Here is a 27,978-nt window from a genome sequence, read left to right on the forward strand (position 1 = left end):
ATCGCAGAGGAACACTCCCAAGCACGCACAGTCCGTTTTGTGCTGCCGTGGCTGCTCTCGGTTGAGCCAAGAGTTATGGGCGGGGCTTAACACGCAACCCAGCCAATCAGGGGCCCCCACGACCGGACAGCGGAGTGTGCTGATGTGCTGTGACTGCTGGGGAGAACAGGGGAGCTATGCACAACCGTGGAAAGCAACACATGGGACCACAGAGAGCTAAGCCAAGCATCTGGTAAATCATCACCTGACAGCTTGGGATATACCGAGAGAAGACCAAATTCAACCATGGTGTCCATCGAGCATGTAGCCCACAAGATACTGAGTTACATCCCATATGTTCTTGTTTTGATTGACATGCGATATGAGGGTAAGAGTTGCTAGTTAGCTTTATTCAGATATCCATAGTTACTGTCTTTGTAACGGTGACATTTACTATAACCGTTATCCATAAGTCAAACTGACCTGTGATTGGAGTTCTGACGCTGTTAGCTTGCTAGGTGGCTAGCTGTTTTGGCTCACTTTGAGCTAGGTAATTATAGTGGTTTAGCTTGTTTTTGTTTGGAAGTTTCTCTCTGTGTTTGACTCTGAAAATAATAAAAGCTAACAATATTGACTACTAAACAAATAAGCTGACTTTTACCGTGGGGGAAAAAAAGACAAAAAGCTTCAGCTGGTCGGTTATAAAGTTTGAGAGCGATAGGAATCTTGTTTTTTAAATAAAAACTTTATTGTTCCAATTTTTTTTTTGCATTTTTTTGTAAAGAGTGATCAGGAGACATTCTATAAATTTAAAATGCACTAAAACAAATAACTTTTGTCATTAACGTAAATGTAAATCGTACAATTAACAACTTGGTTCTAATCGATTTTGCAAAATAAGTTTAAGAAATTGATCAAAATAAAGTTACTAACTATACTTCACATTAGCTAACCGTTTACTCTGCTATGACATCTGTTATTTTTGCTACGTTTCCTGCATGGCAGTTAAAGAGCAAAGTGACAGATTGCATAAGGCTGCTTCATTATTTTATACCTGCGAACTCACACCTGGTCTAACTCTGCCCGCAGCAGGCTCTGCGGTAACACATGTAAGCAGCTGTTATATTTAAAGGGATGGAAGAGCCAAATACAATCAATTATAAGACCGATATGTGTGTCTACAATTAATAGGTGAAATGCATTTTTTTTTAGTATTAATTTCATAATTGAATAACTACAATTCTCACAGTAAATCCAAAACTTTTAACAAACCAGACTAGGATATTTCAGAAAGTAAAAAATAAAAGTAAAGCAAATAATCCTTGCACTCAAGCAGCAAACTTTGTGAAAAGCAATGCTTTTTGCTTTTCTTAAAACTTGTGGGCCTGACTGGGTGTGTGTGTGTGTGCATACATTGTTATCTCTTCGTGTGTTTCCAGGAGTGAAATGTGGGAAGGATGGAAGTGTCGACAATCACATGGAAATGGGAAAGAAGCTGCTTGCTGCTGGACAGCTGGCTGATGCCCTCTCACATTTTCATGCTGCTGTGGGTGAGTACTGTAAATAAAAAAGCATGTTATTTTTACTCAATAAAATGCATTTTAGGACAGGTGTGTGGTTGTATTTTCTGCCATGTACCCAGATGGAGACCCCAAGAATTATATTGCGTACTACAGGAGGGCTACAGTGTTTCTTGCGATGGGAAAATCAAAGTCTGCACTGCCAGACCTAAGCAGAGTCATTGAACTCAAACCAGACTTCACATCTGTGAGTTTTTATCTTTGAAACCAGAAATAACTTTTTACTCCTATGTTTTGTCATATTGCGCTGCCAGGTTTAGTAATTCTTTTTCTTTTTTGCAGTAGATCAAAATCTAACACCTCCATTTCTCTTTAAAAGGCACGTCTTCAGAGAGGAAACCTTCTGCTGAAGCAGGGAAAGCTGGACGAAGCAGAAAGTGACTTCAAGAAGGTGGTAGGTGTAGTTTCATGTTTAAGCAAGACTTGTCCAGGAGGGGTCAGTGTTGATCTGTTAACCTGATCTCCCTCATTCCAGCAAGTTTAAAAAAAAAAAAAAAAAAAAAAGGCTACATTTCCTTTACAAAAGAGAACATTTGTTGAACAATATACTGAGCAGAGTTACCTTGTAATGTTTGCTTGATTGGATCAACATTATTGGTTCTACAATAAGATTCGGCAGAATGATGAGTTTAGTTATGGGTTTTTTTTTATGAGTGTCTCAGTAGAAGGTTACCCGGAAAAGCATATTGGAAAAAAACAAAAGAAAACAACATTTTGAATAGCCTTCAGACGGTTTATTATGCATTGTCCTTCTTTCATTTTTTTTTCTTATCACCTTGGATGTGATGCTGTCCTTTTGTACCATGTTTTGAGATACAAACTACTCGAATCCCATTTGAGTGTTGAAAGGCTTTCAGGTTCATCCAAACATCATTTGTCGTAAGAGTATAAACAAAATCACGAGGAAGAACCATATTCATTAAAACAAAATGTTTGCCTGACACAATGCTTCCAGTGTTGATGTTGTTTCTTCAGCAATCCGTACAGATAGACTCATTATGCAGATCAGAAATATTCACTTTTAAATAAAAGGGAAGACTTATTTCTTTTTCAAGATTAGTGATTTTACTTAAAGAATCACAAAAAAATAAACAATGGTTCAATGTCAAAACAGAAAGTCCTTGTTTGAATTTCCTCCTTACTGCCAGATGAGCTGCAGTCCCTCTGGAAAGTCCATTTAAGGTGGTGAAACCTTTTACTGTAATAACGCCAAGTAACCTGGCCAGAGGTGGACGCTGTCCTGCTGTTTCAGCAGTCTGCAGCTGTAGTCTAACCTAATGCATCACATTTATGTTTCCACTCTCAGCTGAGTTTGCAGGAATCCCTTGAAAGGGTGGTTGGGTCTTCCTATGCAGCATCTCAGTCATTAGCAGATATTGCTCTGGTAAATATGATGAGAATCTTTACGGCTAATGGGTTCAAGGAGCAATGTTTGGAGAGGAGGCAGCCAATGGCAGGGAAATCGTAGGTGACTTTGGAAGTCAGCTTTCGTTGTGATTTTCGGAGGGTTTCTTTGGTCCTTGTTGAGCCTGCAACATTTCAAATTCAGATCTTCCTCATTCTGGTTGTAATTTAAGCATAACTAAGAGACGCAATGCCTCGCCTTAAAACGTTCCAGCTCAAATCCAACCCTTCGGACAAAGAAGAGAAGGAAGCTACAAGCCAGCTGGCGAAGTCCGACGAACTCCAGCGGCTTGTGGCCGAGGCGCGCCGCAGCTATGACAGCAGAGACTACATGACAGCCGCTGCCCAGCTCGAGGCGATAATTGAGGTAAGATGCATCGCCTCTGTTGTTTATTACTGCAGAGCGTTCACCGTGTTTGTGAAGCAGTCGCCTGCAAATGTTTGCCTCTGCCCGTTTCCCCCAGACCTGCGTTTGGGATGTGACCTCTCGTGAGATGAGAGCAGAGTGCTTCATTCAGATGGGAGAGATGGGGAAGGCCATCAGCGACCTCAAAGCTTTGTCCAAGCTGAAGAACGACAACACCCAGGCTTTCTACAAGCTCAGCACCATCTACTATAACCTCGGAGACCACGAGATGTCACTCAAGTAAGGAGGGCCTTTGTGAGTTTTGTTTTGCCACATATGCACTCTTTCTGAAATGATTTTTTTAGAAATATTTGCTGATATTCTTTAGTCAACCTGCAGTTCTTTGCAGAAATCTTCACATCGATTGAACTGTGTTGACATTACAACCATGAATTTCAGTTGCAAACTGATTGACTTTACCTACAAAGTAAAGTCGGAAGGTAATTTAAGGGTATCTGAGTAAAGACGGCAGGTTTTTATTAATAAGAGTTTAAAAAGCATTTACATTCCTAAAAGATGATTTGAAGTTTGTGGCTATAATGTGACAGAATATGAAGAACTTTATGGCGCATAAATACTTCTGCAAGACACCATAACTCTGCTTGAATATGCCACTCTCTCTTGGTTATTAGAGCCAGAAAGTCAGTCATTTCAAGCACTTGGCGCAGTGTAAATGTAGCAAGAAACCAGTGAAATATTTCTGTAATAAAAAAAAAAAAAGAAAGCATAAAAAGTCTGCTCATCTCCTGTGACCCGCAGTGAGGTGCGCGAGTGCCTGAAGCTGGATCCGGATCACAAGCAGTGTTTCAGCCATTACAAACAGGTCAAGAAGCTCAACAAACAGATCCAGTCTGCAGAGGAGCTCATCCGAGAGCAGAGGTTTGTGTTTCGGACCGTCGCTTTAAGAAAATGTGTGCTGGCTTGAAATGGTTAAGGTGAAATGCTTCAAAGGGCCTGAATATGTTTCATTATCTTTTATGGTATGGTAAGAATGAAATATCCCCTCTAAATACCAGAGGTCACATCAGCTATAGTCTCTTTTTGAAATCCTGAAGCACTCCCACTTTCTGGTTTCATACACATGCCTGCAAATCCTATCTTAACGTGAACGGCTGTCTCATCAAATTTGACTTAATGCACAGTGTTCATAAGACTGCACTTGGAGAATGATGCTGCACGCCGTGCAGCGTTTTCTGCTGGCTGACATGTCCTCCTGATCTTGAAGGTTTGAGGAGGCAGTGAGTAAATATGAAGCCGTTATGAAGACCGAGCCCAATGTTCCCCAGTTCTCCGCTCTGGCCAAGGAGAGAATCTGCCACGCACTTTCACAGGTCGGAGCCCTCACTGCTGCCTCAAAAACTCACTCTGTAGTTTTTTTTTATTATTTTTTTTGTTTACAGGAATATTAACTGAACCGTTGTGTTTGGGTTTGTGTTCTGAGCAGGCTCAGCAGGGGGGCAGGGCGGTCTCGGCGTGTAGCGAAGTCCTGCAGTCGGATCCTGAGAACGTGAATGTGCTGAAGGACAGAGCCGAGGCCTACGTTCAAGACGAACAGTATGAAGAAGGTAAGCCTGCTGGCTCCACCGCGCTGTAATTTCTTACATTTCAACTCTGTCTGAAACTTCTTTATTTTTCTCCTGCGTGTGTACTCGGATATCTTGACAGATATCTGATTATAACAAAGAAAACGGCTAAAACACTTCTACCTTTTAATAAAGAAAATATACAGTGTGTAGCAAAAGTTTTAATAGTCATGTTTTGTCTTGTTACAACCAAAAACTTAAGTGTATTTCATTAAGTGATGGCAACACAGAATGATGCATAATTCCCAAGCAGAAGGAAAGTCAGAAAACGTAGTGCAAACTGAACTCCTTCTGGAGTTGCCTGTTTAGTAAATAAACTGTGTGTAATTTATTTCTGTATGGCTACAGAAATAAACCCTAGAAGGGTTGTTGGAGAACGTTAGTCCTATTTGCAATTAAAGATTAGAGATACGGTGGTGGCAGCATTATGCTTTTGAAGAAAATTCTACAAAAGAATTGAGACTGGGCCAGAGGTTCAAACATAAAGCCAGAGCTACAGTGAAGAGAATATTCTTTTATTAGAATCAGGAGTATGAATAATGTACTATAAGCTAATTATTAAGCTTGTCTTTTTAAATCTTTTTGCATCAGAATAATAGGATTCCTTAACTCTAAGTAAACTTGTTGATTTGATAAAAGAAAACATTTTTGTCATGAAAGCATATATTTTAAGTAGTGGATGCAATCTTTATACGGTTTACCATTTGACACTGAATTCATATGTATGCCTTTAATATGATGTTAAAACTAATCTAAAGCTTTTGAAAAATGTTTTTATTTATTTATTGGATGTCTTCACTTTTCTACAAAAGGCTCCCGCTGATGGTAACTGTAATGACACAGTCTTACCACAAGGGGTCCCTGCTGGATCACAGCATAAGAGCAGTTAACAGTCCTGACGTTAGTATTTCAGAATCAGGTTCTCTGCACAGAATCGTGGCTTTTCCTAGGACTGCGTGTCTCTGTGCCACTCCTCCTCCAGACTCTGATTCCTCCATTTTCAAGTGAAATGTAAAATGTACTTTTATCTAAAAAGACGACTCTGGACAACTGAGTGCTTTTTTTTTTAACCCAGATCAGACACTCTTGGTGATATCTCTATTTTGGGAGTGGCTTAACACGATGAATGTCAGACGTAGCCAATGTATTGGGTATATCTCATTGAGATTACTCTTGAAGCTCTGACTCCTGCTGAAGTTCATACTTTAAGTCTCCCCCAACTTCCTAAATGGACTTTGCTTGTGTACTTTTTTCTTCCACTCAACTTTCTATTTGTGCACACAAATGCAGCACTCTGTAAAGGATCTGCTTCCTCAGCATGGATTCACTCTCCTTGTGTGTGCTGGTGACCATCTGACCATCAAAGTCAGTCCTCAAGGGCCGGGATCCTGCCTGTTTAAGTTCTCTTCCTTGTTCAACTCACCTGGATCAAATGATAGCTCGTTAGCAGAACAGCAGCTGTGTTTTCATTGGCCACATCATTATGCAATATGGAAACATGGCAATTTTGGGGAAAAAAAAAAAAAACTCTAGATTTTTGTGAAAAGTTTTGGTGCTACAATGATTTTTCAGTTGTGTCAACATTGGCTTGTTTTGCAAAACTGTAATGGAAATACTGTTTTTAGCATCACACGAGTGACAGGATGTTGCCTTTGGTGCAGACCACGAAGAAGACAACAGGAAGTAGTCGGAGGATCTTATTTAATGGAAATGGCACAATTGCGTAATTTTTTAATATATATTAGTGGAATATCGATCAAGTTTTGCACCCTAAATGTAAAATTATTGTTATTAGCTACAATAATGAGTCAACAAAAATGTATATTTTACTTTTTTAATTTAATTACTAAAACTTTCAAATGATTTTTTTTATGCATTGAAGGGCAGCTGTGAATTAACATGCTTTAAAAACACTTTTTCCAATTCAGAGCTGTGCTTTATTCTTTACTAACAATTTTCAAAACAGAAAGAAAGCACGTTAGACATTCATGTTTCAAACCCCCTTGAGGATGTTAAGTCATGTTAGGTTTCACTTTTAAATTTTACTGAGCCAACATCTCATAGGTGCTAGTTGTAAAGGTCAGTATGCACATAAATGGAGTAATGGCTGCAACAAAACAAAACATTAATTTCAGCCTCCTGCTCCTTTATTTTAGTTCCTTCCAGGTCTTAACAAACCCCCAAACCTTTTGTAATAATAATTCAAAAAAACATCTTGTAAAACTCTCCAATAAACCCTATCATTCTGTAAAGTCGGCTAAGAAGAAATAAGATTCATCTTCGAGATCCCCCACCATCACATCCCCGAGAAAAAAAACCCTCGCTGAGATTAATCTGTGCTGTCATTAACGTGACTCGAGCACATCAGCCGTTAAGAGACGGCGGACCGCATGTGGGCCTTTAATGTGTCAGAACACATGGGCGTTTAATTCACCTGGGTTCGCCTCGCAGGATCAACACAGCACAAAGCAGCCAAACTTGCGCTCGCAAGCAGCCTGAAGCCGCCTCTGCTTCCTGCTGAATGAGTTTATATCGAGAGGGAAGAAGCTGCAGATGGAACCTATTAAATTAATGTGACGTCGATAAAGCAAGAGCATGTAGGCCAACATTTATGAAGCGATGGGAGCTACTAAAGGCAAATAATGGCAGATATTTGGGTAGGTTTTTTTTTAAAGGTTTTATCGGCTCTAGTGGCCTTTATTTGATAGTTAATTGACAGGAAAGTTGGTAATGAGAGATGGGGAAAGACATGCAGCACAAGTCGCCAGGCCGGGAATCAAACCTGCGACGGCTGCGTCGAGGACTAAGGCCTCCATACATGGGTTGTGCTTAACCCCTGCGCCACCACAACACACCTTAGATATTTGGGTAGTTTTCAGCACTTTCTGAATGTGGAAACTTGAGTAATTTATTTAAAGCAGCTTGACATTTTAAGGTGTAGTAATCCATCTGCTGATCCCTTAGAGGAGATTTACTGTTTTCCTCACAAGTTTATATAAACCATTTCTTCCTCCACTCTCATTTCTTATCAAGTTGAATAACTTGTCAGCTTTCCTGACATTTGCTTAGCATATCTGGGTTATTTTGGTCCTCAGTGCAGTTTATTCAAATTAGGCAGAAAGAAAAAAAAAAATTATATATATATATATTTTTTTTTTTACTTTCTGTTTTTCCAAAAAAAAGCACCCCTCTGAATTCATCAGTTCTGTTTTTCTTTCTTTCAGGCACAAGCACTTTCGGCTGCTTTTAAACCTCTGCATGCAATCTACAGTAAAAAGCCATTTTAATTAATCACTTCTCAGTCAGTAGATGCATTTAAATCAGCACAGACCACTGGCTCTTTGTGTCAGCCAGGCAATAATGTAATATCCTGGAGGAGCCTTTTTCCATGCGTACCAGCTGCTGTTAACATGCATCGCTGTGATTGCCTCCTCTGTTATTTTTTTACTTTTTTTTTTTTCTTGGAGTGATGTGGCTGGCTCAAATTGAATTCACGTGTTCTGCATGCTGCGCTGCTGTTTCCTAAAACAACTCTTTTAGCCTCCTGTTGTTCAGTCACACGGAGAAACGCAGGCTTGAAGCATTTGATTTTCCTTAAGTTTGCCACAAATTCTTAATTTCAGTAAAGTGACTAAATAAAAAAAAATTCTGTCTCTGAAAGGACTGTATGTTTAGACGTGGGGTACGTTTATTTTTTGCAAAGCTTCTTCATGATTATGATGTATTAGGAAAGTCATGTGGCTCAAGCTCAGTGGATGGAGAACGTCTTTAACGTCTTGCCAAGGAATGAAATTTATTTAAGTCTGCACTTTGACTAGGCTGTTCTAAGGCATCAATATGCTTTAATGCGGTAGAAGCTCTAGTTATGTTTCCACCCCAGTCCCAATTGTTTTTTAAGCCTCTAAAATAGCGATACCGCCCCCCAGGGGGCATTCAGAGGACGGCAGGGGGCGCTGGTGGAAATTTTTACATAAGGGGGCGCTGGGATTTCTTTGGGGGCATTTAGTCGAAGGTAAACTTTACACCTTAAATGCACAACAATACCAGTTTAGACTTTGAGCAACTTGGTAAAACTGTATTGTGTAACATTAAAACATGCTTGGCTGCAACTGTATCGATGGCAGCTCTTCTTCTACTCAGTGTTTGTAGCTTCTGTTAGATTTTTGGCGCAGCTCTGTTCTCCTGCTACTGGTAGCTAAAATCACGACACCCTCACTGTGTATCCCTCTGAAAAATGAACCCATTTAAATAAAGAAATCCCTCCATGTGTGATACCACGATGAAGAGCGTTCATTTTATAGCGTTAACACCGGAGCTGTGAGTGGTCCGGTATGAAACGGGGGTGATAGAACAACACAGCACTTTTAAATTTCAATAATCAGAATGCAGAAATTGTTTCCGTTGTTTTAAAAGGTTTATGTCAGTCTGCCTTTTCCCCATCGATACTCTTCCCGACCGCCCTGCACCTTAGGGGCTTAAAAAAAAAAGACGGCCACATAATGCAAAACTATGAAACAGGAGAAGTGGGACATAAAATGGAACGACGAACTAGATGTGAATTATGGCATAAAAACAGAGAATCTGACGCTGAACAGTGAAAAATCAACACATGATGTGAAACACATCATGTGTTGATTAGGCGGCGCAGCAGGTGGTGAGATTACTGATGGTCAATAAACGATAAAATAAATCTAGCAACAGGAAAGAAACTAAAGTGGACATAGCAATAAACCAAGAGAGGATAATAATAATCAAAGGAAACTAAATGGAAATGAATGAAGAACAAAATGCAAGAATAAATACAGAGGAATAAACTGGTATGGCAAGACCTTTCTAGCAATAATTAATACAGAGGACACTATTTCCACATAAAAGGTAAAATAATATTGTTGAAATGTCGTGGGTTTGTTGAGACCACATCTAGGACTAAGAATAAATATATCTTACAGACCATAACGGTAAAGAACTTATCACTTATTTATGTTTTTAATTAGATTTGATATATTTATTTCTTCAATATTATTTTTCATGTCGGTGCTAATGTCATGAGGCTGATGACTCCATGACACTTTCAGTTTGACTCATTAGGATTTGATTAAGAACCAGATTTGTTCTTTGTCATTTCTGTCCAGTAAAACTATTAATCTATAATCAATAGACAGGTCTATATAAAGATATAATCCATGTTTCTGTCTCATATTTGTATGGCATTAAAATGACCTGGAACTTTTGTTTTTCCACTGAAAGCTCTGGTCTGAACAATAAATGAAGTGAAATTTTATGGATGATAGTCTGATGTCCCATTCTCCTGAAGGCAGCACAGAGCTGCACCAGAAAATGACAAACACTGAAGAGAAGAAGAGGTATGATTAATGTAGTTACAGTTCTATCCATGTTTTAATGTTGCAGAGCTCAGTCGTTTTGCAAATAGTTCAAAGTTTAAAATGGCATGTTGATCATCTTTTATCTGGTCATTTTGTGTAATATTTAACAACTAGAAAATGGCACAACATAAGAATATTTTTTCCACTCTGATTGGCTGCTGTTAGGCCTACCGATTTTAACTTGAATGTTCATTGCATTTTTTGTAGATGCCTGTGAAAATAATTTCTATTCACATGGCTTTTTTGTTCTCTGGGAAATTATTTTTGATGATAAATACAGAAACAAGCATAAAAATCAAACATCTACAATAGTGAGTAATATTAATGATAAAATAATGGTCAGTGCGAAGTAGCCTGCAAATCTTTTGGTGGGGGCGGTGAGGGACCTGGATAAAGGCTAGGGGGGCGCTGGCCCAAAAAAGGTTGAGAAACACTGATCTTAAATGTTTTTTTTTGTCCATTCATCTTCCCACCTCCACCATTTACTGTATTTATATTGCGATTGAATTACACACAGGTGGACTCTACTTACTCTACTGACTGGATTTTATTTAAGGGTGCTGAAGTAGAGGAGACTGAACGTTTGAACATCATTTAATCCTTTTTTCAGTTTTGTGTTGGTCTGACAAAGTCCCACTAAAACACATAGAAGTTTTCAGTACTAACGTTACAAAAAGGAAAAGAGGTATTAAACATTATTTTTCTCTTTTTCTTTCCAGCCATTAAAGACTATGAGACTGCAGCAAAACACAGCGAGAACGACCATGAGATCAAAGAAGGTCTGGAAAAAGCTCAGCGACTTCTCAAACAGTCACAAAGGAGAGATTACTACAAGATTCTTGGAGTGAAGAGGTCCGTGCTGTGATCGCTGGATTTTGGAAATTTAGTTTGGATTTTTTTTTTTTTAGGGGAGCATTAATTAAAATTGAAATGTTTTAATTCTAATTAAGCATGTGTCAGGAAGGAATGTTTTTCATTCAAGTTTACAAAAAGAAAATCCCTACAATCAAAGACTACTTGAGCCACTATTGAGTCATTATACTTTTGAAAATACTCAGTTTTCTATACAGGAACCGGAACACCAACTTAGAAACCAAAAGTATTTTTAGCTGCAGCTTATGTTGACATTGAGATGTTCGTATTTTTATAAAATGTGCTGATAAAGCTCTCTTCACGCTCACAGAACTGCCCAGAAAAAAGAGATTATCCGTGCCTACAGAAAACTGGCTCAACAGTGGCACCCTGACAACTTCCAGGACCCGGAGGAGAAGAAGAAAGCAGAGAAGAAGTTCATAGACATCGCTCAGGCTAAAGAGGTTCTCACCAATCCCGGTAAGGACGACGTCTGCACAGTCTGAGATGCTGTTAGTGCCCATCTTGCAGAAAATGGCTCCTTACTGGTATTTATTTTGTCCTGTTGGATTATTGTCATCACACAGTCAAGCCTGGCTGATTCAAACAAGAAAAAGATTTCACGTCCTAAACTGTGTACATTTCTCAGTCAGAATGAATCCCATTTCAGAGACAGTAGCGTTTTACTTGTATTCGCAACTCAGCATTTTAGCCAAGTTAGCCATCGTCTTTTTAACAAAAAGATGATGTTTTCATTTTCACCAGAACCTCTGATAAATGTGTGCTTTTCAGAAATGAGAACCAAGTTTGACCACGGCGAAGACCCCATGGATCCAGAGAGCCAGCAGGGCCACCATCACCCGTTCCACGGAGGTTTCCACGGCTTCCAAGGTTTCAACCCGTTCGGCTCTGGACCCTTCAACTTCAAATTTAGCTACAACTGAGAAGTCCGCTATAACTGGAGTGGATTTTCCTCTCCTCCCTCTTTGAAAGGGAGATCACTGGCATGAAAAAAACATGTCAGTTCCTAACTGTCAGAAAAATGTGGAGCGAATGGTGACTTTAATTAAAGACTCATCTCTGTTGTTGAATAATGCAACCTCGGGTGTCGCCTGGCGGGGGGTGGGGAGGGTATATCTGTTTCTGCCTTGTGTGAAGCGGCTTATTTGTCATTTGTCAACATATGAAGTTCATTCTGACATTCGGATCGTTTCCATGTGTTGCACACGCTGCAATTCACATCCACTCACCTGATAAAATTTATTCATAAACACTATTTTTTATATAAATGGATTTTTGTTGAACTGTAAATAAAAAAAAAACTATTTATGTACATGAATCTGGATTTGGTGAATTGCTATAAAAAAAAAGACAGGAAAATGCACCTTGTATGTAGTTAGAAATATGCATACTTTACTGAATCCATCCATCCACTGATGACCTGTGAGATAAGAACTTAGATTTTATAGCAAAAGTTTATTTTTTTTTTATCCACCCTCTCATTACATAATATTAATAAACATTGATTTTTTTTTTTACATTTTACAATAAAACAAAGGTGTCCTGAGAGCAGCCTGCATAAACTTGTTTAAAAACATTAATTTTTTTAAGTGAAAACACAACATGTTGGCTTGATTTGAGCAGTAACACGTTCTCTTAATCCTGAGGCAAAAATCACTGGATGTTTGAAAAAGTCACATAATTAACACAGAAATAAGTTAAACTTTGACATGCTACCTATAAAAACATGACTTGAGGATTCTTTGGGAAAACTGAAGCCGAGTACCAAAGACAGACCACCATTTGTCCAACTCCACTCTGTAAACACTTGGGTTTCCCCCGTTGGCTGCCTTCTCTCTGAGCACGTACTCTGCGTACACCAGCAGTTAAAGAAACGGTACACATAAGTAGCTGGTAAATAAACTCCTCCCTACTGATAATGGTTTTTGGATGAAAGTTATCTGAATGTGTGCATATAGTTGGATTCCAGATGTTGAAAATGAGAGATTCTGGTAAAACAAAAAATTGTTGATACTAAATTGCAGGGGCATCTACAAGTTCAGCTGTTGAGGAATTTACAACATTAAAAATACCTTAAACATTCCTTCTAACGTTTAAATGCGTGAATGAGTTAGTTTAAGCCATTCTTCAAGCTTTTCATTACAAAAATGTTGTAAGACTATTCAATAGGAATATTGTGGATCTGGATCAAAGTATTTTCTAAGTCTTGAAAAGGAAACAAACTTAAAAAAAAATTCATATTTTAAGACTGCATTACCTTCCCTGCTGCCTACATGATGCAATCAGAATTTACCAAGTAAGTCACCCCAATTGGAGCACTTTATACTGGTTCTTACATAATTATGTCCATCCATGCATCTCGAGTTTCCAAGTTTAAATTCTCTCCCCTGTAAAGATAACCTACTACAACCGATGTAGTTGCATTTATAAAATGCGACAAAAAAATTTGCCGTGAAATCTTAAAAAACAACCAGTTAAAAGCAGGTAACTGCGGTGGGATTTCTATGGTTGTGTTATTAGGAAATAGTGAATGATATGTGAACTGCTATTGAGAAAACAGACATGCAGATAAAAAAGGTAAGAACTACTGAAACATGCAGCTTGTAGAAGTTGCCAAGTGAGGAGTGATCAGTTATAGATGGGTGGAGTTCAACAAAAGGCGGACTGTCTATAATGCAGTTTGTGAAATCTAATAAGTCGACTTTGGTTTGGCACTACAGACGAAGGCAACATCGTCTCCACTTGGTTCAGATAGAGAACAATACCCAGACAGGCGTGTGTGTTATGTTTTAAATACTGAAATATACTTAGAAATGTGCCTTCTCTTCTAGTACAGTGCAACATATGCCAAATGCTTCCCTTAAAACAAACATGATGTGGTGCTTTGAACATTGTGTTTCCAAGACTCTCCAATAATTGCTGTCTGGCTGTAGAACCTCAAGCCGTGGGTTTCTGGCTGCCCTTTCACAATTAAATCCTGTGCTGAGTTTGTGAGATTTTTACCGACTTCAGAAGCAGAAATGACATCTCTGAAAATATCACATCCTCTTCATCCGGCTGGGGATGTAACACTCCACAGCTATGTTTAGCTGGAACTGTCTGTCTTCAAGCTTCACAGGTGGCCTGCGTGCAAAAAGGTGCTGCCTGCTTCCTCTTCACCATGCTTCTGGCAGACGCTAAAGTTCATCCCGCCGGTTCTCTGCTGCAGGAAAGAAATGCCGAAAATGAGCACTTAATACGCGAGAGAAAAAAAAAATAAAAAATCTAGATGCGGAAAAGGTTAAGTCGTGCCGAGGAATAACAGACAAAGGCTGCAGTTTGATTAATACAACAGGAAAGCGTTGTGGAAGGACGTCTTTTCCCTCCTCCTTTACCTTTCTTATGTAGTGAGGGGGTTGGAGTCTGTTCCTGGAATCGTCTCAGCATTTCTTTTATCTCCTTGTCATAATCTACCCACTCAGGCACGATCCTCGCTGCAGCCATCAGCTTGGGCTCTTTGGTTTTAGGATTATTGCACTGCACCAGAAAAACAGACCAACACATCGCTCACACATCACCAGTGGCACTTTGTCCGTACAAGTCGGCTCCCCAGTTCCCAGGGCAGTCTGCGACAGGCATTTGCACCTAATTTGATTTCCAATTTGGTTAAAAGGACATTACGCCCGGTCTTGTATCTGAGTTACCAAGTGGTGACCTACACCGCAGTGAGACAATGCTTCCTATTTCAGTCCGCTGGAGCACATCCAGTAATTCTCCAAATTAGTTTAGGACACTGCAGGATTGCCTGGTTGCCTGCTAAATGCCAAGTGCCTTGTGGACATTAGTGGATGGGAATACACTCAAACATTATAGTGCCTCAGCAGATGCAATGCACTGCAACATGAAAGGTAAAAAGGACTTTGTAGAAAAAAAAAAAAAAAAAACCAGACTAAATCTGATTAAAGAAATAGAAAATCCAGAGTCAACTTTAAGAATTTACCTGTTTATTACATGAATGAACATCTATATAAATATGTGTATTTGTTAAATTAGTACACTGATAATTTACAATAGATGTAAAAAGTCAAATTGTATCACAATGCATTGGTTAAGGTTATACATGAATTGCATCATTTTATGCAGGTATGAACCACTAAAGTCTGCATGTTTACTGGATGTTGTGTGAACTCGGACATTTGGGAACCAAAAGCATTTCACATGTCTTTGTTGCTTTTGTATTCAAGTTCAATTTTATTGCTTCAGTAGTGAATAACTGCATGTAAAATAATTCCTTACTATCCTTTTTTTTGTGTGTCTATAACAGTAAAATAAGTGGCGTTTCTTCATGTCTCATCCTCTCAGCGCTCTCAGATTAAATCAGATTTAGGGCAATGAATATCTTATTTTATTAGGGTTTTTTTTAAATAACACCCTACATTTGAATGGATTATCAGTAACTTCTAAGGAAGAACAACTTAGTGAATAATCTTTTTAGCTAATTATTTCAATATTGACCAAAATTATCAAGGTTTTTATGTTTTATATGGTCGCGCTGCCTTAGGTAAAGGTCAGAAATAAATATCAAAACGATATATTTAGCAACAAAAAGTTAAAGACCAGAGAGATTAATACACTTTAAATGTTACCAGGACTCACCAGGTCGATAGTCTTAGCTGTCACTTTAGAGGCATCATCACACCACGTCTCGCACCACAGCCACTCCTGTGGAAGTGACTTAATGGCCACCTGATGAATCATGTTATTAGGAAGGTCCTAAAAAAATGACAAAGCAAATGATTAAAGCTTTTATAAATACAAATTCTTATGAATAACCAGTTACTTAGTATCTATTGAATCTGATGGATGGGTTTATGCACCTGGTCCAGGTTTGACAGACTGTTTGGGTCCTGGCTTAAAGCTTGGTACTGACCCCTCAGTCTGTCTCCGGCTGCAATCTTACGGAACTTCTTTAAATCCACCACATAGAGCGCGCTGGGAGAAACGGCAAAGGAAAAAGTTAAGACAGGGTCACGTCTCTGCATTTTACAGTTATATCCAATAAATTAAAATATATGCTCGATTGAGGCTGGTACCTCTCCACAAAAAAATGTGTCTTCTTTTGGTTTGATGTAATAATATAATCTTAAACGTCACATTTTCATCAGCTATAAGCAGGAAATCATCATAATTAGACAAAAAGGCTTGAAAACATCAACCTTTGTGTAACAACCTACGCGTTTCACATGGTGACATGACTATGCCTCAACTTTGTTTAGGACATTGTTTCATACAAAACTAACACTGCACATCACTTTGAGCACATAATCCCCACAGTGTAACATCTTGGTGGCAGCATCATGCTGAGGCAATGCTTTACTTCAGCAGGGTTCAGGGAAACTAACCAGAGTTGATGGGAAAAGATAAACTTTATAGCACTTTTGCAAACCACCCCGTGTTAGAACACAAATACAAAACAAAAACTAACTCAAAAGCACTAAACACACAAAGCAAATTACTGATTGTATTTTTATAGAACTGGTAAAAAAACAACAACCACAATTTAATGAAAAAACAAAAAACAAAAGACGACAACTAGATGTATAGTCTGTATATTCAGATATCTTTTTTTTTTTTTACTTTGAACTCAGACTTTCGTTTTAAATGTTTTCTTTTGCAATCAAGAAATGTGTGCATTTTCAGGTCAGCCAATATGAATTTACTTTAATTGATCAAACTGATGAATTATTAATGCAGATATGGCATAAAGATATGCTGACTTAAATTTTCTGTGTGCCCTGAACACATCCAAAAACTATAAGCCAAATCTGGGATGGGACGATAGAACCATGTAGGCAGCGTGCTACATGCTAACCTGCTGAAGTCCTGCAGCTTGGTTCTTCTTTGTCACTGATTTGGCCTCGAAAAATGTTTGCCAATTCAGCCAAGTTTTTCAGCCCCACTCATCTCTCGCTCCTTTTTTTTTTTTTTGGCATGCTGGCTAATTTAACCTGCTTCTCTTTATTCCTTTCAAATAACAAGGGGCCACTCGTACTTCCCCTTAGTATGCAAGATATCAGACTGACCCAGTCTAACATTTCATGGAGCACCTGCGAGGGCAGCAGCACTGCTATGCCTTAAGGGGCAAAAACATATTCTGACCACCGGCCAGTTCAGCCCGATACAGACAATCAGAAAGTTTACTAAAACCTCCCGAACCTCCTAATGGCCAATTCGCTCCTGAATATACCCCAAGTATGTTGTAACATAACATTTTAATAACACATTTCAAGACATGTTGCAGATACCAGTCCCAGCATCTACCACTATTCTAAATGAGCTTGGTAGATTCTCAGCTTGAGAAATATGCAATAATCCAACTTATTGCTCTGTCTATCATTACAGCAATAAATGAAGTTGTACAGTTATGATGCCATAAACAAAATGAAGCCCTGCCTCTAGAACCAGTTTGCATTAAATCGACGATGCAGAAAATGTACAAACATTTTTTTCCTTTATTTCCCTTTAACATTGGTAACTCTAGTTTCTTTAAACAAGTATCTGGAGATAGACCATGCCTTACAAGAATAATCAAAGATAACTGCCTAAGAAAAATATTTGCAATTAAACTGCCTCAATAGCGTAAATACATATTTTAAAGGATTAAATTAATATTTTAAAAGCACAAACGTGCAGCCACTAAATGTCGTCTTCTGTCTTAATAACGTCCTGCTTTCTCTGAAAATGCAATTTGTACTTTGCACAGATCTTCATTTCGGCAGCATCTAGCTGAGAGAGGTAGCTGCACATGTGTGAAGTTTGTCTCAAAGGAGACATCAGACTCCTCTTTTTTATGGGTACGGAGGCTGTGGAAAGCAAACAGCATAAACACTGCAGGCTGATAACCGCTATCATGGTACCGATTATCTCTGATTGGAGTTCTTGGTTTTGTCACACCAGCCAACAGATAAAAAAATAAATAAAAAAAAACCTGAGTGTTTTGTACTCTCTCTCTCTCGTCTGCAATTGTGTGCACGACACATGCAGCTCAGGATTAAGAGATTTTGTCTGAAAGATGCAGAGAAATGATTGGGTTTTTTTTCCTGCTGCCATCAGCCTGTGGTTAAGCAGAGTTAATTTGTCTCAGTTCATCCACTGTCTGCCAGCTGATTTCCCTTCAATGTGACACAGGAAGACGGCAAAAGAAGCACACTGTGTTAAGGGTATCCAATACAGATTATGATTGATGAGTTCAAATATTAATCATACATTTCTTTCCTCAATATTTAATTTATTGTGGATTTTCTCCCATTCACACATCAGCAAAGTCATACATAAAGAATTAAGCATACACATATACCCTCAATTATTTGCACCTTGACCACAAGCTCTTGAGATAATCCTAGTAAAATCTACAAATATTTAGCATTGCTGAAGTCAAAACCTTCCAGAAACAACTATTTTTAGCCTCTTTTATCTATTACAAAGCCAGTTTTGATGTGTGTTTGGGATCCCTGTTCTATGTGTTCCTATAGGACAGGGATGATCAGTCCAGGAATCAGCTAAACATGAAGTGGAAACTGTTGCGGCAGCAGCATGACTGCTCACATTAAAACACGCTATGCTAATCTATAAGACAAACAGAGGGGTGGCTGATTGATAAAGAAGACCCTGCTCTGTGAACACGACAGTGAAGCAACTAAAATTTGCATTTGCTCAGATGCTCAGATTGACAAGGCTAAGTCAGTCCGTCCATCAACGTGTCTCCTTGCAGGGGGCTGGTGCCAATCTCCAGCACTCTTTGTCAAAGAGGCAGAGTACACACAGCACAAGTCGCTAGTTCCAAGTCAAAGTCTTTCTCAAGAAAAGGACTGAAATGGAACTATACCAAGAAGCATTAAGGATTAAAGTATTTGTTCATAGAAGTAAAGATAACGCATTCTAATCTCTGAATCCTGCAAAAACTGTCATGCATCATGGTGGCAGAATTGTGCTCTTGGGGTAATTTGCTGTCAGGAGTATTGGAGAACTGAACAAAATGTAGGAAAAAAGAAGAACTTCTAAGTTCACCTCAAATTATCAGTCACTTGGGTTGAAATGGTGTTCCCACTGGACAATGTTCTTTAACACACATCCACAGCAAAACGGGGGAAAAAAGGTGGTAAGGAACTTTTACAAACCTTGTATGAAAAAAGTGTGTAAATATCTGGTGTAAATATCTGACCCTGTGTGCACTGCTTTACAGTGGGAATTAGAGAACATGACTATATATTCAAACTACAATCAAGCATCTAAAACATCAGATGTCCAGGAGAGCTGCTGCAGTCCATTTAACAGGTGTCATTTACCTGATGTGATATTTCCTCTGTCCAAGATGTGAGGCCCAGTACCCGCTCTTCCAAAAGCGATACCCCTCCATTTCTCTGCGACTGTCACAAAACGGTGTGTAGCCATAGGGAGCTCCCTGTAAATCCAAGTCCCTCAACTCTTTTAAATCAGCCCGAACAATCTGTGTGTGTGGGTGTGTGTGTGTTGAAGACAGAGAGAGAGAGAGAGAGGAAGAGAGAGAGAGAGAGAGAGAGAGAGAGAGACAAAGCAAAAACTATGGTAAGTACAGAAAAGAGTGATGACACTTGAGGGAGTTTCAAAATCTCATCAAATCTTCACACCGGCAGTGAGACTCATACGAAACGAGTCGGGCTTTAAATCACACAGTGCCGTGAAACTCTTTCAAAAGTCCATACCTGGTCGGCGTCTACAAAAATGATCTTGTCCACAGCTAAAGGGAACAGAACATCCAGGAAGAGGATCTTGTATCCCCAGATAATCCGCTGTTTCTCCGTCTGCTGGTGGAGCCAGCGGGGCCACTTGTACTGCACTAACTCATACTGAAAGCCATACGACTTGGCCATGTGAGAAATGGTCTCCTACCAAAGACCAAAAGAATATAGGAGAGGTTAAAAGATTTCTCTACATGGCGTATTTTCTACTTAGAGCATATCAGACTTTCTACACATTTTCTTGTTTAGAATTCCATTGTTTTTCAGCTTGGTAACTTTTGTTACAGGGTCTGAATGAAAAAAACATTTCCTAGTTGGGTTTTATCATTTATGTGCTTCAGAAACCATTAAAAAGCACAATCCTGAATTTGGCATTATTTTGGTAAAGGGACATTTATTTGTTTTAACTTGTAACTATTTCCCCATGTTTCATGTGATGTGTACAACAGGATAAATAAGAGAAGTGTGTCATATATGTTATATGTCTGTAAGCTCTGGGAAATGTTATTTATGTTGCTGCATGTATTTGTGATGCTACACTTTCTGTGAGACATAAGATATATGTCTGAATATGCAATAAAGACAATAAAGAGCTAATTTTAAAAAAATATTGCTCAAACATTCAAAGTCTGTGCTGCTGGCTTATACATTTAAAGATTAAAATAGCAGGAGTTCTTAATTCATGTGGATTTTAAGAAAAAGGGGGGAAAAATGCCAATTTTCCAAGTACAGAGTTGATTGAGGAATAAACTGACCTTCATATGTTTCTAAATATTGTAGCTTTGCTTTGGTATATCAGTGATAAAAACTGCAATTTAAAAAGAACATAAACATAGAGTTTTTTTATTCCTCAATATATTTTCTTAGGAATTTTGAATTTGTTTTCCATTTAGTCAATAAAATAATTGGAAACCCAAGCTTTTTTCTACATACCATTTTCCACGGTGTAATTTCTCAATGTTTTCATCAGTACAAAACCTTTATGTTGCCGGGTTTTATTATTAATATGTTTTCAAAATAAGCTAAATATCTGAATGCGAATCACCAATCAGAGCCAGTCAAATAACAATTGGCTAATTGCGAACTTTGACTTCTTTGTAAACACGTGTTGTAGTAAATCAAAGATGAATCAAAGATTTAAAAAGAAATAAATCTAAAATGGTTGTTCTTTATGATGTTCTTCAGATAATGAAATAAGTAATAAAGTCTGAAAATTCTAGCACTTCTCCACACTCTTTTTTTTTGAAAACCCACACTTTAAAATGTTGAAAAACACTTATTTTCTGGACATTTCTCCATATAAAACAATGACTTCGCAAAAAAAACTAATACCTTGAAAGAAGGTGAGAGGTAGTTTTTAAGGAACCAGAACTTGACGGGTGTGTTTGTATGCCGAAGAACAGACAACATCATAATTCTGAAAGAGAGGTGGGATATGACAAGATTAACTTTCAGGATCAGACGAAATGTAATTCACAGTGCAGAGCTTGAAAGAGAAGAAACTGACCTCAGAAATCGCTCGTACAGATGACCGGAGGCCACAGAAAACACGTTAAGAATATCTTCCTTTTTCTTCTCTCCTTCATCCCTCTTTGAGCCACCACCTGTGATGCTGCAGATGAAACCAGAATACGTGAGTCGGCGGCGATATGATTCATGACGACTTTTCATATGGAGGCAACAAATCAAAACTTCTGCTGTAGCAACCATGCTTTCATGAAGCTAGGGGAAATTATTGTTATAAAAGGCAGAAGAAACAATTTCAAAACAATTTTAAAACAAATCATGCAGCACTGAGCAGTTGATGTGTTTTCTTAAAATAAAATAAAAATAATGAGGATGGAAGTGGTGTGGAAGTCAACAAATCTGACATGATTTGAGACATTTCAACTCCCGCTGATACTCATCTAGCACGCTGAAATTAGTTGTCGAAGCAGCTTCTGAAAACACACATATATTCCTATGTTCATATCTTCTTAGGAAATGGAAAAAGAAGAACATGCATGCAATGAGTCAACAAAAAAATATTGGTATGGGGGTTTACACAGAGCCAAATTTGTTAAACACCTCTTTGTGCTATAGGAGCTTCTGCTTGTCTCTGCCACACCAGGAAAAATGCATTATCTTCCATTCTAGTTAATTAGATTAGGACCATCAGTGCCTCTCGAGCCTTATACATGCAGTTCTCTCTTTACCATAGTGTACCAACAACAGAGTTGTGAGTAAATTTAGAGTAATCTACTTTTAATCTATTTTCATTTGCTTAAAGCACAGATGTCACTCAACTACCAGCTTAAAAATATTCCTTTAGAGTCACCTGTCAAATTAGGACAGAAAAAAGTGTTACTTGACTTTATATTCAGTAAGTTGTATTATTGTTATTGGTATACAAGAAAATAATAATAATTTAGCTGAAGGTCTTCCGAAATCCTGCTTCCAGAGTCCTGACCAATAATAAGAAAATTAAATATATCAGACCAGGTTTTAAATTTTTGCACTGGCTCCTGAGCTCTGAACTAAACTATGTGAAAACTTGAGATATTCAGAAACTGCTTAGTCCTTTAAATTCAGTAAATAAAACGATAATGTTTCCCATACAGGCCGGAGATTAATTCATCAGTTAATTTTGATCATATTTCAGCTATCTGTTTGTTAGACATTAGAAATGTATATCTTATTTCTAAATGATGCAAATTTTTTTCTACAATTTAATTAATGTCTTTCATATAATTTCCCTAATGTTTGCTTTGTTATTTTCCTGCAAAACTTTTTGTATCACTCCATGGATGAATGTTGCTATAATTAATTTGATCTGCCTAGTAAATTTCTGGAAGACTTTATTATAGAGGAATTTTGGTCCACTCTTCTTTACAACATTCCTTCAGTTAATTGAGGTTTGCATACATTTCTTCATGCACAATTCCCTTAAGGCCCCACCACAGCATTTCAATGAAGGTAAGGTCAATACCGTAACTGGACTATTGCAGGATGTCAGTTATTCTGTTGTAGATTGGCTGCTGTGGTGTTGATGTCTGCATTTTGACCAAGTATTTACAAATGGACCCTTGTTTGACTCTAGGATGCTTTGGTGTGTGAAACAGTGCACGGTCTACTTAATGGCTGCAAGGTGGTCAAGGACTTAACAACCTTATTTTTTATACGGTTGTTGTGACATGGTGATTTACATTATGGTTAGATATCTGTAGTCATTTCTCATCTCCCTAAAGGACATTGTTGTAAAAGTCTTGCGGTATTGCAAACCTAAGTTGTGCTAGTATGTACTTTTAAGAGTGAACAGTTTCTTTTGAAAATCATTAAAATATGTCATACCAATATAGTTATTTTTTATTTGTATTTTAAAATATGCTATGTGATCAGATGCTTACTAGAGGTTCAGATGGACCTCAGGTTTTTCTTGTTGAAAAGATAGTTATTTAAAACATTTGTAATGTCTTCCTTTGGCATTGTGTTAGCATACATTAATCCATCAAGTGGGTGAAGACCCAGCTTTTTTGAGGTAGTTGCACTGGCAGGTGATTAGTTGAGTACTTTAATTAGCAGTGCATGGCTGCTACATGCCCTCTTGATTCTTAAAGAAGCAGCAAGGATGTACTTTGTTTCAAAGAACTGTCAATACAATCAACGAGACCTTATTTTTGTGTCTGTATATTTCACCTAAGCTGATTATAAATTCAAGTGTAAAGTGACATTTTCTTTTCAATACACTTGGAACTGATTATATCAGGGCTGCTGTAGAAACAAAGTTTTACCGGGAGATCTGACAAGTCATTAACTTTTTAAACACATTTAAAAAGTCTCGACTGCTCAAGGAAATTATTTCAATTAAATGTGATATAGCCTTTGGGACAATTTTATTGAATCATTTTGGCTGAATTAGACTGATAATCTGATGCAGAACAGATAATGAAGTGATTAAAAAAGGAAAAGGCTCTAAATTGCACAGATTTCTTTAAAGAACTGACGGAAGTGTGCGCGAGTCCAGCACAGTTAATTGCATAGCTGATGTTTCAGCAAATTTTATAATGGATTGTTAAAGTCGTTTATCAGGCAAAAGTTTGCTGCTTGCAGTTTTTCAAATGTGAAGATAGACCGGAACAGAACAATTTTACAGAGTAATATTGATGTGAACTCAATAGTTAAATGCATAAAAAAAATATTAAAAGGGATGCCTGGGAGCATTATCTTAAACTGACTTGCACAGAACAACCAAGCATTTCAACAGGAAACGGGAAGAAAAAAACGTTGCCCATCTTGTAGCCGATGATAGCCACCCGGTGAGTCTATAGATCACTTTTAGGTTGGAAAATAGACTAAAACGTGTTGTGTGAGATAACAGCAGTCTAAAGTAAAATCTAGAGGACACTTTCAAACTAGTGAACACATTAATGTGTCCTTAAAGAGCAACGGCTCATGATTCAAGGCACATTTAGCGGACAGAAATCAGGACTTGTGCTGGAGGCTAGATGTGTCTGCAGTCAGGCCGAGTGTCCTTGTCTGTAACAGACTGCTGATGAGGGAAGGGGTGTCTCTCCCACACTCAATCACAACCACGGCTTCAGCCCTGAGGCTCCAAGAAGACACCAGGGAAAGTGTAGGGAGGGGTGGGAGAACAGTGTCCTCTAAAACCGGCTTCCTGACACCAACGTTATGCAAGTTATTTCAACCTAAACTCTGCAGTGGTTTAGAATAATGAACAACTTGTATATAATTGTATATAACTAATATAATGAGAATTATTTTTACTTCCATTATTCTTCAGTTTGCTTCTCTACAGAGTCACACTTGGTCTCTCTCAGCTGAACAGTTGGCTAAGCCACCACACATCAGTGGGGTCTCACGATGTCAATGGCCTAAGACGAATAAGCCAGCCATTATGAAGGGACTTCAGCCCAACAATGGGGTCCCACAGATAAGCAGATTTAGAGGATCAGGTGAGAGCCTGTTTGGCTGAATCACCCGAGATAATCTGGACCACAGAGCTCTGACTAAATCCACAACTGTGGTCAACACCAGCTGGGCACAACATCCCTTTCTCCAACACTACAAACAAGCAGCAAAATCTATCCGCAATATTTACTCTGAAATGACAAAGTACCGATAAACCCTACAGTTTTCTTAAATTATAAGAAATGTGCTACAAAAACAATTCAAAGTGTTTGCTTATACTCAGCATAGATTAAATTAATGGTTACATAATACTTCAAGTGCCTTCCAAAACTTTCATACCCCAGAAATTGTTTATTTTTAAACAGTAGTTAACCGTAGTTATAGTTAAAAACTTCAATGCATTTTATCTGACTTTAAACAGACCATAGAGCTGCACAATATGTTGAATCACAGTCATTATCACAATGCCAATCAGAGCAATACTGGAAATACAAAGGACTGTTTGGTGCAATATTTGGTCAGATATTATATTTCAAGGGTTAAGTTTATGGCTGATCAGCTGGACAGATTCATTTTACACTTTTAAGTTTATGAATGGCTGAGATGGTGAAACACAAGACATTGAGTTATGGTACAGAAAGACGAGAGTCAGAAAATTGGGGGTTAATAGTGAAGACATAACCTTAGCCATTTTAAGATAATAATACAAAAGGTAGCAGCTACATAAAACTGAAGCTGAATGAATAGGATACATGGTTTAAAATTTTTTACCTAGAAAAAATCTGACAAGCGTGATGTGCATTTGTATTCAGCCCGTTTTACTCAGTAAAACCCAGTGTGACCAATTTCCTTTAGAATTTACCTTCATGTAAATTGATCTCAGTATAAATAAAGATTTAATTTATTTTTTATGAAGGTTTGTTACAGTATATTAGTCTACAAACAGCTTCACGCAGATCAAAGAACACAGCAGATATGTTCGAGATTAAAATATGGAGTTTAAAGCAAAGTGAAGATATAAAATAACCTCCCAAGCTCACTGACCATCGTTCAATCCATCATTTGAAAATGGAGTACAGCAGATGTCCAATCCTAATAAGACTTAGCTATGCATGTAAACTGACAGGCCAGGCAAGAAAAAGCCTGATACAGAGAAGCACTCAAGAGTGTCATTGTAACTCTAAAAAAGAGATCCATCGTTCAGGTAGAGGACTCTGGCCTTTATGGAAGAGTAATAAGGCAAAAGTGATTGTTGAAATAAAGCTATAATGAGTCCTTTAACTGAGGCCACAAGAAGCTGAATTAATGCAACTCATCACAATGTTTAGTAGAATGGCACATAAAAATGAAAGCAACACATAAATTTGACATGTTAATGAATTTAACAAAGGTTTATGTGTTAAAGGGGTTCCAGCAAGACTGCCTACCTTTTCTCAAAAGTGCTCCAAACACTTCACACAGCAAGCATTAAATAAAGAGACGGGATCACACGGTTAGGAAATGCTGGGAAATCACGCAAATGCACACACATACCTACAGAAGCACATATTTTTTGCAAGACTAGATCTTACAGCATAATATTGCAGTCTTGATCCAGGGGAAGGGTAAGATCTCCTGAAACCGTGTTGTATAATTGACAAATGAAAGCTACATGAGCAAAACTATCAAAGAACTCAGTTTTTTTTTTTTAACTGCCTGAAAGCCGGACAGAAAGTTTAAAACTAACTAGAGTTTCTCAAATTAAAGATGACTTTGAACATACCTTACTATGGAGTCCCATATGCCTTTGCTTTCACTAGTTTCACTCAAAAGGTCTTCATTAATCATCTCTGCTTTTTTTTGCACCTGCAAGAAAATACATAACTATTAGGCTTTATCAAGCACTGGCTAAAAGTTTTCCAACACTCATGATTTGTGAGCGACAGGAACATTACAGAAAGAAGAGGAGCAGAGAAGCTAAATATAGCACATGTCTAAGAACCTTTCTCACCCTGACTTTGATGATCTTACTGTGGAAGCTGTTTAGCACAACTACTACATCCTCAGCATCAGGTGGGGAATCAGTTCCATCATGCCTGGAAAGAAAATAAATAATCACAATAATTTACCACTTGTGTTGGTCCTCCAAATCACATAAAAACTCGTAAGTTTGTCGCTGCAAAATAACATCTGGAAAATTTCAAGGGATGTAGACAATGTAAACTGCAAGGCACTGAATATTGTGATCAGAAAATCACTTGCTGTTTTACTTTCAGTTACTATTTCAGTCAAATGAAAGAGGCATTTTTCAAACAGAGACCTTTACATTATGTCAATTTCCATGCTTTAGCCATGGCAACACAGGCAGAAACAAAGCAACACTATAGGCTCTTACAACAAGGGAAAGTACAGTCGTTAATGGACAGAGTCCTAACAGACACGCGCACTTAAATCGGATACTGGGACAGCTGCCAGGGTCAAAAACCAGACCATATTCATTACCCTCCATTCTCATTAAGAATCACCTCGCCATTATTTTGCCCATCACTACTTCCCAGCCGTGCTGTATATACTGGTAGATTTAATGAGAAAGTCTGTACAGTATTGATTGTGTTACGCAGCCTTTCACTGTAATTGTTTTAGGACTGATTTGCCTAGTAGACAATGTATTTTGGCAGACCGAATCAGCAAGGTTTAATGGTGAACCTCTGTAGAACAAACCAGAGGTTGAGATGAGCAATTTACTATGATGCACCGCCAGCCATTACAACTCCAAATGCTTACTAAAGGCAAAAAATCTAACCTTATCACTATGATAAATGCCCCCTCCACAGTGGACCTAAGGAAAATCCCTCTCCCACATGCTCAAGCGCTGCTTGTGTTTTCCCTCTTCTGTTGTCACCAGTGCAAATCAGCCTTCAGGGCTACTGTTAGAAAGCACCAGAGATCAATCTGTATCCCTGCAATGAGAGGGGGAGAGTTGGTCATCTCATTCATCGCTGTCAAAGCGAGGCGGGGCAGCAACACGGGCTGGAGGAGGAAAATGCACACTCTGGGACTCAGGAACACAGACGCTCCCAATAGGCTCTGATCGGCCACCTAACCAGAGCAGAGTGCCGCTAACCA

At 38.3% G+C, this 27,978-nt stretch overlaps 2 protein-coding genes across 8 annotated transcripts in view; one reads left to right on the forward strand and one right to left on the reverse strand.

Annotated features, from left to right (window-relative positions):
• The first annotated feature begins 131 nt into the window (after positions 1-131).
• Positions 132-12,287, forward strand: dnajc3a (DnaJ (Hsp40) homolog, subfamily C, member 3a). Its single transcript, XM_008400030.3, has 12 exons — positions 132-367; positions 1,419-1,529; positions 1,622-1,746; positions 1,879-1,953; positions 3,178-3,330; positions 3,428-3,609; positions 4,129-4,248; positions 4,595-4,700; positions 4,814-4,934; positions 11,056-11,188; positions 11,520-11,668; positions 11,981-12,287. The coding sequence occupies exons 1-12, from the start codon at positions 286-288 to the stop codon at positions 12,130-12,132; spliced, it is 1,509 nt and encodes a 502-aa protein (XP_008398252.1). The 5' UTR covers positions 132-285; the 3' UTR covers positions 12,133-12,287.
• Positions 12,288-12,644: 357 nt separating this feature from the next.
• Positions 12,645-27,978, reverse strand: part of uggt2 (UDP-glucose glycoprotein glucosyltransferase 2) — a 42,264-nt gene continuing 26,930 nt past the window's right edge. For 5 of the 7 annotated variants that reach the window (XM_081603009.1, XM_008400009.3, XM_081603012.1 and 2 more), the window contains 11 exons: positions 26,864-26,948; positions 26,636-26,718; positions 26,301-26,324; positions 21,473-21,577; positions 21,298-21,382; positions 19,930-20,112; positions 19,534-19,694; positions 16,066-16,180; positions 15,845-15,961; positions 14,584-14,725; positions 12,645-14,411 (listed from right to left, as the gene is read on the reverse strand). In XM_081603009.1, the coding sequence (XP_081459135.1) occupies positions 14,386-14,411; positions 14,584-14,725; positions 15,845-15,961; positions 16,066-16,180; positions 19,534-19,694; positions 19,930-20,112; positions 21,298-21,382; positions 21,473-21,577; positions 26,301-26,324; positions 26,636-26,718; positions 26,864-26,948 (1,126 nt within the window). In that variant the 3' untranslated portion in view covers positions 12,645-14,385. Of the gene's footprint in view, positions 14,412-14,583; positions 14,726-15,844; positions 15,962-16,065; positions 16,181-19,533; positions 19,695-19,929; positions 20,113-21,297; positions 21,383-21,472; positions 21,578-26,300; positions 26,325-26,444; positions 26,488-26,635; positions 26,719-26,863; positions 26,949-27,978 lie in introns of those variants that run through there. The other 2 variants (XM_008400018.3, XR_001776186.2) reach the window with 2 other exon arrangements.

This window comes from Poecilia reticulata, chromosome 2 (genome assembly GCF_904066995.2).
Source record: "Poecilia reticulata chromosome 2, P_reticulata-male-v2, whole genome shotgun sequence".
In the NCBI taxonomy this organism is placed as follows: Eukaryota; Metazoa; Chordata; class Actinopteri; order Cyprinodontiformes; family Poeciliidae; genus Poecilia; species Poecilia reticulata.

What these genes read in the sequence shown, in the direction of transcription:
- dnajc3a (XM_008400030.3), top strand. Translation starts at nt 286, where the DNA reads ATGGTGTCCATCGAGCATGTAGCCCACAAGATACTGAGTTACATCCCA. An exon ending in TCAAACCAGACTTCACATCT is followed by an intron (nt 1,747 to 1,878) that starts GTGAGTTTTTAT and finishes TCTCTTTAAAAG; the next exon opens with GCACGTCTTCAGAGAGGAAA. An exon ending in AAAGTGACTTCAAGAAGGTG is followed by an intron (nt 1,954 to 3,177) that starts GTAGGTGTAGTT and finishes AAAACGTTCCAG; the next exon opens with CTCAAATCCAACCCTTCGGA.